The sequence below is a fragment of the Lissotriton vulgaris genome, chromosome 9 (assembly GCF_964263255.1).
Source record: "Lissotriton vulgaris chromosome 9, aLisVul1.2, whole genome shotgun sequence".
Lineage (NCBI taxonomy): Eukaryota > Metazoa > Chordata > Amphibia > Caudata > Salamandridae > Lissotriton > Lissotriton vulgaris.
In genome coordinates this window covers 926,041,370-926,059,172 of record NC_141697.1, presented here as the reverse complement: position 1 = coordinate 926,059,172, position 17,803 = coordinate 926,041,370, and the positions used below count along the sequence as shown (strand labels likewise).

General features: G+C 46.1%; 1 protein-coding gene across 1 annotated transcript; it reads right to left on the bottom strand.

The window, feature by feature from the left end:
- Positions 1-439: 439 nt before the first annotated feature.
- Positions 440-7,708, bottom strand: LOC147692536 (uncharacterized). The gene is made up of 3 exons (XM_086939534.1): positions 7,429-7,708; positions 4,762-4,821; positions 440-973 (listed from the first exon to the last, which is right to left on the bottom strand). Exons 1-3 carry the CDS (start codon positions 7,706-7,708, stop codon positions 597-599), a joined length of 717 nt encoding a protein of 238 aa, XP_086795660.1. The 3' UTR covers positions 440-596.
- Between the last annotated feature and the right edge of the window lie 10,095 nt (positions 7,709-17,803).

The window sequence follows — 17,803 nt, the reverse complement described above, 5'->3', positions numbered from 1 at the left end:
TGTCCACTTACTCACACTTATAACATAGTAAATGCTGTACGTAAAAGAAGAGATCACAAAGTATGTAACTAAAAAATTTAAATAACATTTACTTCACAAGCACACTTTCTAAAATATGTACATTACTATAAAATTTCCTAAAGTCATAAAAAAACTAACACTATCTATACTATCTAAACTTAACCTAACCTATCTTAACCTATCTAACTTACATTACTATGCCCTAACTAACTTAGCCTAAAATAAACTATGTTGACGCAGGACAAGTAAACATCAGCCCCCACCCCCCTTAACACATAAATGTACAATAGACATACACATACTTATCCTAAATGTAAACTACAGACTAATCAGACCACAAATATATTATTATTTTTTTTTTTAAATAAACACATATAACATCTAAGAAAACCCACCCACCCAAAATGTAAATGTAAAACCCAGCAAGAACGTAAGGAAAATGAAGATATAGAAAAAGAAAACCTAACTAACTACCTAATCTAACTATGTAAAGCTATATAAAATCTTAAAACCAACTATGAAATAACATTGTAGTGTAACAATAAACCATTGTCCACACATTGTCCACATAGTCCTTAAATCATGGAGATTATTTGCTCCAAGGTCTGTTGAACCCTGTCTATTTTTTGCTCCAATGAAGAAATTTTTCCCTCCAAATTCTCGATTTTCCTCTCCATGGCTGCAAACATAGTGGGATCAACTCTTGCAGCGGTGGCTGCAACGGATGTGGATGGTTGTGGTGCAGCAGCACCTCCTGCATTACTCGAACCAACATGTAATTGTCCATCAGTTGCACTTTTGTGGGTTGGTGACTTAATTATCCAGGTTTTTGCCAACTTTCTTTTGTGATATTGGCGACCGGACCACCGAAATCCCTTGGCCACTGCCAGGATATGTCCATAGCGAGCTTTCCTGATGCGGAAAGCTCGCTCCTCCTCTGCATTCATGTTAACTGTATGAAAAGAGGGAACATGTGTAAGGCAAGCAGTACATGATGGACATCAGCATGACATAAGTTGTACAATCAAAAGAGTGAATGGAAAGTGTCATGAAAATATGACCAACACTTGTGTGATGACACTGCAAAATTATCATCTAGCATATGCAACCAAACTCACATGAAAACGGGCCGCTAGGTGGTGCCCAAGTGGAATGACTGCCATTAAATGACACCAGCATCTGGCCACATACATACTGTCAAGTATGACAGATGTGCTTGTCTGCTCATGCGGGAGCTTGGTATCCCACGCTGGTTTATGTGGTACTATCTTGTCTTAGGTTTTTATATTGCAAAAAGATACTTGTGAGGGTATCATAGCGCCATGCATCCTTGAGGGGAAGGAATGCAAGTTGTGAGGATGGGAGAGATCACATTGGGTGAGGCATGGATACATTGTAATGGAAGAGCACGCAGTCTGAAGTCCAAGGTATATGTGGGACAATATAAAGCAGAGTACACAGGAGGTGCACGTTGTTAAGGGTCAAATCACCATGTGGGATATAAATGTAAGCATATGAAAGGCAAAGCAGATAGGTATGTGTACACACTGTCTCATCTCATTTGGATTCATATAGTGGCCGCTGATTCATATAGTGGCCAGTTACAGGTTTGGGAAGCAGAGGCACAGGCTTTCTTTGAACACTGTGTACGAGGAGCAGGTGTTCTCTCTTGGTAGGGATATAATGGTTGGGGAAGTCCGGTGCGCTGTAAATGAAGTGGGCCTGAACAAAACCCCTGGGGGCTGATGGTCTCACCATCAAGTTTGACTTGGGTAATGTCAACATTCTTGCACCTCTGATGCTATTGATGTTTATGGAGGCTGGCCAACTGGGGATGCTGCTGTCTACGACTAGGGAAGCTATTATAATCCCTTTGCTCATACTGTGTAAAGCCCAAAGTGAGTTTTCTGGGTACTGTCCCCTAATCATGCTTACCATGGATGATGTGATGACAAATCTCATCCTGTCTGCCCGAGTATTCCCGCACACGTTACACTTGGTACACCCTGATCAGGCTGGTTTCATCCCTACCAGCAATATGGCCGTTAGTCTATGGAAGTTGATATAAATGTTGACCACAGACCATGTGGTGGACTATTGTGCGGAGGTCCTTTATTGGATATAGCTAAGTCATTTGATTGCTCAGAGTGGCCCTACTTGTTTGCTGTTAGGAGGGTTTTTGGGCTGGGAGAGGGAAGTGTCCACTGGATTTTAAATTTGTATTTGTCAGGCATCCCCACAGTAAAGGTGTGAATAATCATGTCCTCCTCATACCCAGTAGGGCAAGAGGGTTGCCTGCTCTCCCCTCAGTTATTTGCTCTGGCTGTCGAAAACATGAGCAACTTGTGCTCAATTGTGTAGGGTGGTTTGTGGCCTGAGGCTCCCTGATCACACGCACTTCATCTCACTGAATGCGGATGACCTTTTGTTCTTTCCAGTGGACGATGGGGAGGCATTGGAGGGGGTGCGTGCTCTCCAACACAGGTTTGGACGCATCTCTCTTACTGGGGGACACATGTTTACCATACCCAGGAAGAACAAAGTGATGTGAATATTGTATGAGTTATGAGAGTGCTTTAGAGTAGCATGCAATTCTGGTGAACGTTGCCACGGTTGTAGGTGGGCCGAGCGGCATTGGTGACGATGGTGGCACTTTCCTGTTGGTTGTACTAGTACCATACATTGCTGGTGTGCATAGAATTCTGTTCTATGTTGACCGTTATTCCTACGGAAACTGGACGTGGAAGGGTGGCGTTGGAGACCCTGATGCAGCACAGGGCAGAGGGGGGAATTGCTGTCCCAGATTTTTATTTGTATTTATTGTCAATTCCATTGAAGGGGCTCACCCACGCAGTGGCGCAGGAGTTAATGGAAGCTGAATCTCAAATTGAACCAGAGGTGGCACGGCACGTCTCATCCTTAGTGATATTTATCACACAAGATAAGGATGGATTCATTGACTCCGACACTGTTGTAAAAGGTACCATGGCAAGATAGGAGTGCAATGCCCTCATGCCCCAGAGGTACCAGTGGCCATATGTACACCACTTCCACATGTGGGAGATTGGTTGGCCCTTGCAACATGGATGGAGCTTGGCCTGTAGGGAGTGGTAGACCGGAATAGCAAGGGAGTTCTCCTGTAAAAGGACAAACTGCAGGATACATTTGGGCTGTCACGGGGTCATTACTTAATCCATACGCCCTTGGTTACTGCCATTCAGAGTGATGGTGGGACGGGCCTGTTTGAACCACCAGTGAATACTGCATGGCAATATGTAAGGATTGGTGTGTGTACGATCAAGGCAGTAACCTGTTGATATTGGCAAATAATTTTGGTTGAAGAATGTGTGCCCTATGCACATGTGGTATTGAATGTATTTGGTTCACTTATTGTGAGGACATTTTCACAGTTTTAAAGCATAAAATGGAACAAAAAATTAATCTGGATAAAGGAACATGTCTGTAACATTTGTTTACCTACACTAGCAGAACAAAATTGACACGCAAGTTCCTGGACTAGGGGTTGTTGTTGGCCAACAGATAAATAACGTACCTTCAGCAGATCCTGGTGTGGGCCAGTGTCATTACACGGAGGGCTGCTGTGCTTACATGGGCAAGGAGTGAAAGTGTGATTTTGATGCAGCATGCAAAAATATCACACAATGAAAAGGCACTACATGCACTGTGGGCATGTTAAGTTTTGCTTTCATAACTAAGGGCCAGATTTATGATGCCGTTGCGCCGCAATTGCGTCATTTTATTTGACACAACTGCGGCACAAACAATGCGCCCTATTTACAACGTGACACATCTAGGAGATGCGTCACGTTGTAAAGCCCTGCGCCATAAGGAGGCGTTCCTGCGCAGGGGGGGGGCGTTCCTGCGCAGGAAAGCCTCCTGAAAGTGGCTGATTGAAATCTATGAGATTTCACTCCGTCACTTTCTGGCCAATGCTGCGTCAAAACCCTGCGCCTGCTTGAAGCAGGCATAGGTCTTGATGCAGCATTGTGTAGATGGGGCACCCCCAAGCCTTGCTGGAGCTGCGTTGCGCTTGCGACGCAACTCCAGCAATGCGCCACCTTTCTGGCACAGATGCGTCACACATCTGTGCCGTTTGTGGCCCATGGTGCACCGCTATGTTAAAGCGGAGCACCATGGGTGGCGGAGCTGTGGAGCACTATGGTGCACATTAACTGGCGCATCCCTGGGGATGCAACAGTGAACATAAATCTTCCTCTTACTGATTTGTTGTTCTACGTTTCGTGTAATACAGTGATTGTGAACAAACCTAGAAAGCCATGTGCTTCCACAGTACACCAGATTGTGAGCTTACACACACACTGCAACCCTGGTACCACAGCCTGTAATATTTTTTCACACAACACATGCACTAACCACATGTAGTGAGCACTGTGTTCAGCATGGCTTACTGTACAGATGTACGTGTAAAGATTTTGCAATTTCATGTTGGATTCTGCTCCCTCAGTGTCAAAAAGAAATGGGCATTGACTGTTACTTTGTTCCTAGGAATGGGCTGTCTGACACTTATGTGGCTTTCATTTTGTCCATGCATGATTCAACATCTTTCACAAACTCACAAAATGTTACATTTACTTTGAGGGTGTCTGCAAAGATTTGATACAACTGGATGCATTGAGCATGCCATAGTTGGCACATACAGAGTGCAGCTTGCTTCCACACACATTACTTCAATCTCAAGGAATTGACACATATACTCACTGGTTGCATTGGGGTCCTCAAAGCGGTCAATCTCCCCCTGCGTGTATGGCGGTGGACCACCTACAAAACATGTGTAAATATGTACATTAATGCATGACATTCAAAATTTGATATATTGTAGCGTGCAGATTGTACTGTAACACATGCATGTCATTTCTAGTCTATTACTACCCTTTCACTTTTCCTACAAAATTTTGCAAGAAAATGTACATGGACACTGGTAATGCATGATGACCTCCACATGAGTGTACATTGTTTGACCATGTTTTACAACTCACCCCCCGTGTAAACAGCTCCCCTTCTGATGCATATACCCCTGTGGTCCCGCCCACTTGGCCCCATTCCCCATCCCCAGCATCCCGCCTCCCAGCTGCTTTGCCGTCCCAGCTACCATTGTAATGGCATTAGGTGGGTGGCCGAAGGCGCGCATAAGGCAAGCCCGTATGCATATGTCTGGAGGGTGGCCAGCATCAGAAACCATGGACCACGCAAACGCCACAAGAGCAGACTCCACAGCGACACCATTAGCCTCCACGTACTCATGGCAGGCCAAAAGCACAACACTTTGAAGGACACCCTGAAACGGTCCCACGGACCTTGCTTGGGCCACACATGCAGGTTCACCTGTGAGTGGACCACCAAATGGCCAAGGACTGAACACACACCCCTCCACAGCATACTCCACAACACCTGCTCTGCTACCTTACACGCTGTTCTGCTCTTGGATCTGCCAGACACCTCTGCCCCAGATTTGGCCTTCAAGACTGACACCTGGTGGAACAACTCCTTGCCCAACAACATTCCTATAGCCATCCCGGACGTATATAAGATCACCTGCATGGAATGTCCCAATAGAAAACCGAGGTGGAATAGGTATCGTAAACAAGTACACCAAGTTTGGTAGCCATGTAGACAACACCCTCTACACTGGCAAACACATGCACTTGCAGATCCACAACAACAACAACCTCACCCTCAGAGGGACACTCATTGACACACCCCCTGGATCCCAGGCTTAATGTAGTGACTCCATTGCCAACCTTGCAAGCAGCCATGCACTTGCCTTCATGGAATAAATCATCCTTGTGGACTTGAACTTCCACCTTTAGAACAATTATGACGCCAACCCTGCCACCCTGATACACAACCTACCGAAACTTGGCCTCAGACAACTCCTCACAACACCCATCCACACTCCCAGCCACACGCTGGACCACATCTTCTCCACAGGCACTACCTATACTCTTGGGCACATCTGCTACCTGCGTGAATGTTTCCACAATACAATGCAGTCTAGGATGAACAGAATACATATTGCCTACTTGACTGTTGAAATGTACATGCATTCATGTTTGTGATGGATATTTTTGTACATTATACTGTATTCAAAATTGTGAAAGGCAATACAGAGAATACAATAAGATCATTTAACAAATATAAGTACACATCAGTGCATTTGTTCATCCATGGTGTGCTGCATTGTAAATCATAGGCACCAATGCTGGGCGATCAGCCGCGCTACATACGTGGGGAATCAATAATGAAGGCCTTTTCCCAGTGGTGCGTCACTTTTTCCCCTTTTCAATGTAACGCAACAGTGTTGCAAGGTGTTCATGGAAGAGGCCCGTGGTACATCCCTGCTGATATGCAGGGATGCCCCAATATATGTAAGTGTGCCCCTTAATGTCTGTGCTACGTCACAACCCTGTGTGATATTACAGGAGGCGTGAGGGTTTGCCTTCAGCATTACGTCATCCAAGTATCATTTGAAACACAACTCCACAATTGCTCCACCATGACATCACAGTATTTCACACACATTGTTGAAAAATTTTGCCCCGGGATGCAGCTTACAAAGTAAAACACAATTGGGGTGGACCAGGGAGGGAAATGAGTGTTGCATGTGTGATGATGCATCCCTGCATATTTCAAAAGATACACCACGACACATTTATCAACATACAATGGCATTGGTTGTGATTTACTAGCCCCCTGCACCACAAGTACGTCAGATTTTGGAACGTAGTGGTGGCGCAGGGTGGTCCTACATATTTAGAAGGAGAGGAAAACCCACCCAGCTTGACTTCACCTCTCCTTGTAAATACAGCCCCTTCACACGCAGCATGTGGATGTTCACAGGCAACACCTATGGAGTGAGACACATTTACATTTTTATTGAAAATGGTAAAGCTGGAGTTGCGTAGGAATGCTACGCCACCCTAGAGGTGGGGTAGCGAGGCACATTGATAAATGCTTCCATTTCTCCATGTGTGCTCCACTTTCAATGCATGCTGCATTTCAAAGCACTCATTGAAAGTGGAAAAAGTGCTATCATTTTTTTTTGTGCTGAATCTTGCCCCTTACTGTACTTATAATTTTCTCCCCATGGCGCAGACATCCTTGCATCATGATGCAAGGGTGCCTGCGCTAGTGCATGGCTACAGTTAGTGCATGAGCGCAGGGAGATGCACAGACACACAACATATGATTCTCAATATGTTGCATCTCTGTGCTTTCAGAAGTAACGCAGCACAGCGCAGAAATAACATTTGCGTTACCTTCTTGCAAATTTGAGACATACTTTGTATAATTTTGAACATAGAAACCTTTTATATATCTGTACATTAGTGAGAATGACAACATGAGTAAGAATAGATATGTACTCACCGGTTGGGCCTCCAACATCAACTCCCAGATGATCCAGGACATCACCCTCCCGGCTGACGGTGTCCTGCCACCGGTGCTTTATCTGGTGTACTGTCCGCTCTACCGAGTACAATTGTTCAAGGTAGTGTTGAACGAGGATCCATCTTCCTCTCCGCTCCAGTGTGGGGTAGCCTTGGCTCACATGGCCACCCATGCTCACCATTTTTGGGAGATAGTGCTGTACAAACCACAATAGCCCCCCAAACTCACTGTCACTTAGGTTCTTAGACCTCCCAGACATAGTGTGCAATGTAAAGGTTTTAAAATATAAAATTATTTCAGAGACCAAAGGAAACTTAACATAAAACAGTGCTAAGAAATAAAAACCCAACCCCTATTAAAATACTAACTACCCCTATTGACACACACCCCTTGACACAAAATACAAATACACACAAGACTAACAATAGACAGACCTAATAAGTACCAAAAACACACAAAACTGACAAAAAGACACAGGGAAACACAACTCTCAGTCTCAACTCTCAAAACACCTCCTACACCAAGCACACACCCAAAGAGACTAACAGAAAGTGAAAGAAAAATCAACTTCCTAGTTTGGAAGAATCTAGAATGACGACATCACTTCCTGCCGGAGTTGCGGCACGTTTTTATGATTTGCAACACGCATTTGACGATGCGTTATTATTTCAATAGCTAGGTTAAGTATTCCAGCACATGCATCACGTTTTCATAATTTAAGTGTTGCATCGTACGTTCCCATGCATTTACAATTATGAATGCGGGACATTTGTCATAGTGCGATGCATTTTGTGGAGATGCGACACGTTTTAGGTGATTTGCAATACTTTGATGGTAGATGCAACACTTTTACTGTAGCTTGCTATTAGTTACATTTGTGTTGATGCTACACATTTGTTTCATTGAGACAATTTATGTAACGATGCAACACTTATCTTGAATTTGAGTGACTCTTCTACAAATTGAGTGAATGTTCAATTTTAGTGACTCTTGCCAAGTTACAGAGATTCTTTATACAATGTTGACTATACATCAGTGCTTGTGTGTGTAGATGTCACAATTTACTGGAGTGGTCACTTTGATGCAGAATAAGGTCGGACAGTGCAGGCTTGTGTATAGAGACGTTTTATGCTACCTTGCTGTGGACTGCCATGAAGAGCGCCAGTCCAGTGACCATTTTGTCCATACGTTGCTCCAGCGCTTCCCTGGACGCCTTCATTAAGACCCCAAGAAGGTCCAGGCTGGCGTCTTGTGTATTTTTTCATATAGGCGGTACATAGTCCATGCTGGAGGAGGCCAGGAGATATTCCAACCCTGTGGATTGGACGTCTGCATTGGCGCCATATTCTTGACCTTAGTCTGGTTCCTGCCCATAGCCCTCATGTGCAGGGCGGCAATTGTACTGTTGCAGTGGCCCTCACTCTTCTCCGGCGTCCGGATATGCTTTTGACTCCTGCTGTCATCGTGCAGATTATGGATGCGGCCCTATCAGTGGCGCGTGAGAAAATGCCCAAGCAGGAGTTTGCTGCTTGTCACGGTCACATTTGAACCCAGCAACATACTGCCCGGTGACCCTTATGGATATGCTACTGTGGTGTCGCTGTTAGGCTGGTAGTGAGGTAGTGCCCTCTAAGCGCTCCTATGTCCATTAATTGCCTCACCCAAGGGGCCCTCTAGTATGCGTAAGGTGTTCAGAGAACAAGTGCAAAGCCTGTTGTGTCTCAGTGCGCCCCATGCATTAGGTCGTGCACTTACATCATGGTCTCAGGTTTTCTGTAGTGTGCAGGACCCACCTCGTAGACGCCAGCAACACTGTGCCACGTTTTGTTTCCTTGGATGCACTGCAAGCTACTGCTTCCTTTCTTCTTCTACTTATACGTTGCCCACATGGGTAAATGTTAGAGGGCAGCAGCGGTCCACTCTATAACATGTGTGTCCATAGCCTATCAAACACTGGGTTCTTGGGCAGGATTCAGGAGCTACACCCACCGCAGGCCTCCCAATCAGGGTTTGTGTGCAGAGCCCGCTGCAGGCTGGTCTCCAAATCTTCATTCAGCAGGTCAGGCATGCATTCTCCGAGCCCCAATTTTCAAGGCGCCTACCCCAGGGGACCTCAGAATATTGCCTTCGATGGCCCTGGGGTCTGTGTCCCTCCGGTCCGCTCTGCCTGTCAGCGCTCCTCCAGCTATCTCACCACCCCAGGTTCCTCCCGGCCGCGCAGCTGCCAATCACAGCCGCACTGCGTGGCTGTGTCGCAAGTGCCTGCAATCGGCTGGCCTCATCATCTCTGGCTTACTCCACCACTCAAGGCCACAGCTTTTGCTCATGTTCCAGGCTGCACAGGCGCAAGTAAGCGTGTCCGTTCAACAGCAGCTTACAAGATCTGTAGATGGTGGTCGGGAGGTTTCCCAGACTTCCATTGCACGCAGAGATTGTTTGACCAATCGTGGAACATGGGATACTCAGGATATGTAGCTTATTTGCCTGGCATTGGACGGAGCTATTCTGAATGACGTACGCCATGCTGGGCTTGTGTCCACCCCCCCCTAAAGTAAGCAGTTAGATGGGCCAGACTGCTGCTGATACGGACCCAGCTTACGGCTTTTGCCGGTGCACCATTGTAAACTTATACCAAAGACACCGGAGGTAAGATTGACCTTGGAGTAGGTCGAGATCCCATCAGTGCACTGTTGTTGCCTCGTTGAACAGAAGATGCGCAGCATTCTTGTGACGCTGTGTCAGGCCCAGGGGGGCTTGCGGTCTAGGGCCCGCCCCATTCGGTCTTCGGCTGTGTCCTAAACATTTATGTGGGAAGATTCATAGGTCTCCCTCTGCTGGACATAGGTGGCTGCTTTGTTATAGGGTTAGGGCAGGCTAAACACTTGGACTGTGATTTGCCCTGAAATTCCCTTAGTTTCCCTATAGTCCGCGAGATGTGTGAGGTTTGGCAGGGTACGGAGATGTGTGCACTTTGGCAACCGCGTACCGCGAGATGCGTGCAATTTGGCATGCTGTCTCATCCGCGAGATGCGTAAGGCTTCCCGGTGACGCTGCAAGCAGGGGAAATACGCAGGTGTGGTTACGTTGATGTACGTGACCACACCCAAGGGTCTGTGCTCACTATTCTTAGGATTTTGGAGTCGATACACTCCAACCAGGGGGTCATAATTGTGATGAAGGACTTGGTCTGTTAACCTAAATGTGTACTAACTGTTACAATGCTGATCTATTTTCCCAGTTAATCTGTGTGTTTATCTGCAATTTTATCTGCTTGCTGCTAGTATGTTCACTTTTATTTTTAATTTGATGTTAGTGCTTTGTAAATAGTATTTTACCATCACTGGATTCCTCACCTATTTTCTTTATATATTTTATTCACAGAACCACTGGCTTTATCATCAAGGAGAGTTTAATACGCGACTGTTCGTTATCTGCACGTCCGATCGAATGAATCATGGATATGAATCATTGGCACCTTTGCATGACTGAACCCACTTGGGTTGGACTTTTCGTCTCTGATGTGATTGTTAGATGGGCTCACTTGAGCTAAAGCATCTTTTGAATGTTGTGAAGAATGAAATCATTTTTTCACCACTCGCAATTGAGCTCCAGCATGCATCCACCGTCGCCTTAGGCGTGAATGCTTTATGTTGACATCAGCAAGGTCTTGCAACAAAATGTAGCTTCAGCTATTTTGTTTTGCCCACAGGGGCGTGATCATATTTGTTTCCACATGGGAACAATAAAGTTTTGATTGAAATGGCACGTTCAAAAAGCACTTAATACATGAATCGGCATTTACCTGTTTATCTAAAATCATCATGAAATGCATTTACTATTTGTACATTTATTAACAATAAAGTTTACAAAAAGTCTGTCTTTCTAGCTCCATTGACTATGAATTGCCGGGAAGTCTGTTGTTGATTTTCACTTAAGAGGTGCAGCACCTGAAATGTATTTACACTTATTTGCAAACACTCGTTCTCGTGACAAAGGAGTAGGTACTCCGAAACACGCAGAGTGGCATGGCCGAAATGAAAACTTAAATAAAAACACACCTGGACAAGGAGAAGTGGCTGCGGCTTTGTTTTTCTTCAAGGATCCTTTCGACCAACGATAGATCTGGATATATATATATATATGATAAGTATCTCAGAAGTGGGCAATTCTTTGTTGTTAAATGTCTATAAAACGGGTCTGATTCCACCCGCTATACCTGCACCATTTTTTTGATTGTGCTCTGAAGTTGGAATCATTTGTTATAATATTTGAATTCTACAGGAGCGTCATGTGATGGAATTACTGCAAATTATCGGCCTCAAACAAACTTGCAAATCATATTGTGAGCAACAATACACGTCGGCGAAAAAAAGTTAGGCAACCTGCAGCTTTCAAACAATCAGCTGCATACCGGCATCTATGCTCGGAGTATCGGATACTGCTGGATACTTTTCAAACTGAAATGAACATACTGGTGAAATGAAGTTGAGAAACAGGAGCTTTCCAAAGATCAGCCGCATTTAGTCACCCACTTTCTGATTACCGGTTGGAAAAAACAAACTAGCAGCATCGGAAGACACCGCACAATTGTAAGTAACCACCGGGAGTGGATCCTGGGGTTTGGATACTTTGTTGCCTGTGATTTGCTTTGCTTGTACTGTCTATAAATTCACACAATAGAAACTGAAACAGCGGGAGAATGAGGCAGGTGAAGTGTATACTCCTAACCGCCAGAGACCAGAAGAATATTAAGAAATCACTACACCACTACTTTGGGTATATATCGTTCCACAAACTCTTTAATTGTAAACCATCTGATTCCTATTCCAAACCATTAAGCAAAATTGAAATTCAGCATTTCTTTTTTTTGCCTACAAAAGAAAGTATTTACAGAAGACAAAATCGAAAAAGGTGCAGGAACTACAATCAATAACAAGCATTTGCAATGCATTAGGTATAGCATTTATGAGAGTTTGAGCTATTGATATTGCATATAACAATGCCTTTTTTGTTTTCTTTTTAAAAACCTAATTTAAAAAAGCATTGTTATTTACAATGCCAATAGCTTAAATTTGCATAACTGCGAGACCTATTGCTTTGTGTTGCTTCACATTACCTTAACTCAAACCAAACAGCGTCCTTCGTGACGACTGCAACGACCCCCAGCTCGCCTCCCCGGCGACGCACAGGCCACGCCCACTTTCGAGGCCACGCCCACTTTCGTGACCACACTTTAAAGCGTGCGCGCTGTGCGCCGCCGCCAGAAGTGTCAGAGCTCTGCAGGCAGACGCCGGGAGACTCGCTTTTTTAAAATACTTGTACAAATTGCTTTTATCTGTGTGAATTCTTCTAGAAGCCTGTTGCTTCACATTACCTTAACTCAAACCAAACAGCGTCCTTCGTGACGACTGCAACGACCCCCAGCTCGCCTCCCCGGCGACGCACAGGCCACGCCCACTTTCGAGGCCACGCCCTCCCCCGCCCATATCATGTGTTGCCAGAGGAAGCGCAGCGGACGAGCGCAGCGGGAGCGCCGTTTGCGCGCCGAAGGCGCGCCTAAGGCAAGCCCGTCTGCGCCCGTCCGCGGCAGACCGGGGCACGGGGCCAGACCCCCTGGTCCTCACCTCCCAGACAATCGATACGATAAAGAGGAGCTCCTCAGCCTTCGCAACAAACACCTAAAGGTATGTGAGCACAGTATTGATCTCAGTATGCGTAGTCCTACAAATTCCTGCGAACACTGTGGCTTCATCCTCAATAAACACCCCAAAGCAAATACGCCCAACGGCAACGCCCAACCAGAGCACAGTAGGAAAATCAGTGGCGCTCTGCTTAACTGTCGCTCCCTCAAAAAGCATAAACTAGAAGTATTCGACCTTATAACAGATAACAAATGGGACTTACTATGCCTTACTGAAACTTGGTTGGACGAAGACTCAGACCCTGAAGTCAGGGAGGCCCTGCCCCCTGGATATGCAATTTGCAGGCAGGATAGACCTAAGGGAAGGGGAGGTGGCATTGCCATAATCTATAGAATGAATATGACATGCTCCCTCGAACCTGCTAATATAACAGATAGCGAAACTGGAGCCTTCTCCATCGGTATTGACAAAAATACGGTCATTAAAGGCCTACTGATCTATAGACCCCCGGGAGGTAGCAGAAACTTCGCGGAAAGTCTCATCCAGAACGTCACCCCATTGGCTATGAGATACAGGAAGCTCCTTGTATTAGGGGATCTTAATCTCCACTTCGAAGACCTCAACAATTCAGCTGCTCAAGAACTGCGCCAAGAGCTGCAAACCTTACAATTAGTAACTGCCTCCCTCCTCCCGACTCATCGTCAGGGGCACCTACTTGACCCCATTTTTAATAATTTGGAGGATCTGAAGCAGGACACTCCTATTCCGTTGCTGTGGACCGATCACTTCCTAGTCCCTTTTCACTTCCTAGTCACGACTCATCATAAAAAAACTCACCATAGCGCCAATAAACAACAAAGGAAATGGGCCAGTTTTTCCATGGACTCTTTTGAACATCACTTCCTACCAAACGGGCCCCCCGCAGACTTAGGAGTGGACGTTGACAGGGCTTGCTTGGCCCTGGACGGACACATCACTAAAGCCCTGGACATCACTGCCCCTTGGGCCAATAAGGGTCCGGAGCGACAAACTAAAACTGCACCTTGGTTCAACACAGCTCTTAGAGAAACCAAGGCAGCCTGTAAGAGGCTCGAACGCGCCTGGAGAAAGAACTACTCACTAGAGGCAAGAGATGTATACAAAGCTAGCATAAAAGAATACCACTTCCAAATTAGGAAAACCAAAGCGACCTTCTACGCGGATCGAATAGATAGTGCTAACTGCTCATCCAAGGAACTCTTTAGGATCTATAAAGAGATTACTACACCTCCCCCCGCTTTAGAGCAGGCCGACACCTCAGCACAATCTTGTAACGCCATCGCGGAATTTTTCCATAAAAAAGTACGCGACATTTACAACAGTTTCCCGGATGATGCCAGAACTGGCTCTAACCTTCTTCCTCCTCAGGAAGAAGCAACTTGGGAGGCAAAGATCGAAGACTGCCTCACAGTATACCAGGTTCCGTCGGAGGACCTCCTGATAGCCATTGCTAAAGGAATCAAATCAGGCTCCCCGCACGATCCTGCCCCTGCCAAATTCCTGGCTAGCGCCATGAGTGTTCTGGCACCTTATGTTGGCCACATATTGTCTACCTCTTTTAACACTGGCAAGGTCCCTCACGGGTGGAAACAGGCAGTCGTACTGCCTCTGAAGAAAAAACCCAACATCAGTGCGTCCCAGCTTAGCAACTTACGCCCCATTTCGCTTCTACCCTTCTTCTCTAAACTGGCGGAAAAGCTGGTTAACCAACAACTCTCAGCACACATAGAGTCCAGAGGCCTCCTGCATACCAACCAATCGGGCTTCCGGGCCCGCCACTCCACTGAATCAGCCCTCCTTTTCTCGACTGAGGCACTGAGGAAGCACGTAGATGCCGGACATGTGGCAGCACTAGTGCTCCTGGACCTCAGTGCAGCCTTCGACACTGTAGCACATCATACGTTGCTACAGTGTCTGAAGAAAGGAGGGGTGACAGGCATGGCTTGGTTATGGCTGGAATCTTTTCTCACCAACCGTAGCTTCTCGGTAGAGCAAGGAGGAGCACGTTCCGACACCTTTGACCTCGGTCAAGGAGTGCCGCAGGGATCAAGCCTCAGTCCAACCCTTTTTAATTTATATGTCACCCCCGTGGCTACTACTGCGGAACGCTATGGGGTAGAAGTAGTGACATACGCAGACGACACACAGTTGGTGGTCGCTCTGACCCAACCTGCTGAACAAGCCGCCGCGAACTTTTCAACATGCCTCCAGGAGATGGCTGGATGGATGGCGAAGAACTGCCTCCGTCTTAACGGTGACAAGACTGAGGTGCTGATTGTTGGAAAACCCCCCTCAGTCTGGTCATCTGCCTGGTGGCCGCAGACCTTGGGGCCCCTCCCTACCCCTAGTGATCAGGTCAAGAATCTTGGAGTATGGGTGGACTCAAAGTTGGACTACGACTACCACACCAGACGGGTAGCCGGTACGTGCTTCTCGATTCTACGGAAACTCCGCAAAACCATCGACCTGCTCCCAGAATCATCTAGGAAGACCCTGGTCCACGCCCTTGTCACGTCAAGACTGGACTACGGCAATGCCCTGTATCTGGGTGCCAACGCCACTAGCCGGCGGCGACTGCAGACTATTCAGAATGCTGCCGCTCGCCTGGTCCTCCGGCTGCCCAGAAGAGCCGCCTCAAAAAAATCCCTACAAACACTACATTGGCTCCCGATCAATGAAAGAATCGACTTCAAAGTCCTTTGTATTGGTCACAGGATCGTACATGGCAAGGGCCCGGCCTTCCTTCGGAACCTTCTCTGTCCCTATACGCCCACCCGACAACTCCGCTCGTTAGGAGCAGGCCTTCTCGCTGTCCCCAGACACAAGAAAGCCAGAATGGGAGGAAGATCCTTTCGTACTTTGGCGGCACACAAATGGAACTCTCTCCCCCTGAGCTTAAGAGTGGAAACATCGGAGCTCATCTTCCGCAGGAAGCTTAAAACATTCCTCTTTCCTAAAGATTAGCCCGTCTTGTTCTGACTGACGGAGTAGCTGGCTCTTCTGACAGCGCGGGGACACACTGACAGTGTAACCATGCGCTTTACAAATTCAGAAATAAATAATAAATAAATATTTGCAAATGCTTGTTTCTTCTTCTATCCTTCTGCTATCCTTTCAAATCCAAATAACTGACCAACCTATCCACCGTTTAAAATTACTTTCATTTTTCACTATACTAATTCAATACTGATCCTCTATGGGTCCCACTGCAGCATGCTACTCGCCGAAAAAGTGCTTTGACAGCTTGTATCGGGTAGTAATCACTATATAAATGCAATTACAATACAATGTGACTGGCTCCTGTGACCAGTAAGGTCCAAAGACTTACATGATTGACTCTGCCCCAGCACTATCATCTCTAGGGTACAAAGGCGGACGTGATCGGCTTCCTTTGGCCTGTTACCTTTCTAAGGGACAGGATATGCCTCTTCCACAGCCCTTTCACCTCTCAGAAGCAGAGATGGTCACATAGCTGCCAAGTTTCACAGGTCCATATGTGACTGCTAGGTCCAGGCCAGGTTTTTTTTTTCTTAGAATTGTGGGACTTGTGGTTTTATTGGACCCAGTATAAAACCAGGACTACGTGTCCCAGAATTCTAAGAAAAATTAGGGCTTGTCGAACTAGTCACAGGTTGACCTGGGATACCTGGCAGCTCTGCCCCAGCATTACCCTCTCTCAGGTGCAAAGAATATCATGTGACTCTGTCCCAGACCTATTACCTTTCAGTGTAAAGCTTGTCCCCCCCCCCCTTCAATCCCTCGCGGTGGCAGCGGCAGCCTATGTTACTCCACAGCTGGTACCCAATATTAGTTTCTTCATGTACTGCACACCGGGACCACCTCTAAAGAGCCTACAAATGATGCCCAGACCAGACGGACTTTGGTCACCGACCCCTCTTGGGGACTGCCAGTCTAGGCCCAGCCCTTCGGTCTGAAGGCCTTGACTGCGCGTCTTAAGGATACTGAAGTCTATTTAAAGGTTCGCTCCTTTAATTCTTCGTCTGTCACCGCGCGTAATCTCTTCACACTGAATTACTGGGTTTATTATAACACACAACAAGTGCCATACACCCCTCTAGGCGCTGCAAACTAAAAGCCTGGAATGTTCTTTTTTGAGCACGAACCGTGATGTGCAGCTGCCGAGCAGCCTTTCACTGAGGGTCAGGGGTGTGGAATTTTCAAAATAATCTACTTGTTCAAGGGACAACATGCCACTGAGATCTGCATGTCCTGTAAAATCCACTTGTCCCACCTTCTCCCATGCATGCATCAAACATAAGGGCTGACAGAAAAACGTTTAATATATTTTTGTTTTATTAAAATTAGTAAACCATTAAATGATTTGCAATAATGATGCTAAGAAAAACATGACAAGCAATATTATCCCTTTTATCCAAACATATAGAAATTGTATAGAAATGCAAGTTACAACAATAAATGATCTTGCATGGCAGGCTGCTCTAAGACTCATATTAGCAATACTTCAGTAATTATAATAGATGTGGCCTTTTATGTCCACACACATGCTTTGTGCCTCCTGTTGTAAGCCAGAAATCAATAGCTCTGCTGGAGTCATACTCCTCAAAGTTGAGTCCTTCTACATTAAGCATTAGGTCTTGGAGAACATCCTGATTTAACCGTGTTCTTAGTGGGTTCTTAATGACATTCATTGC

What these genes read in the sequence shown, in the direction of transcription:
- LOC147692536 (XM_086939534.1), bottom strand. Translation starts at nt 7,708, where the DNA reads ATGTCTGGGAGGTCTAAGAACCTAAGTGACAGTGAGTTTGGGGGGCTA. An exon ending in TGATGTTGGAGGCCCAACCG is followed by an intron (nt 4,822 to 7,428) that starts GTGAGTACATAT and finishes CATGTTTTGTAG; the next exon opens with GTGGTCCACCGCCATACACG. An exon ending in TGAGGACCCCAATGCAACCA is followed by an intron (nt 974 to 4,761) that starts GTGAGTATATGT and finishes CTTTTCATACAG; the next exon opens with TTAACATGAATGCAGAGGAG.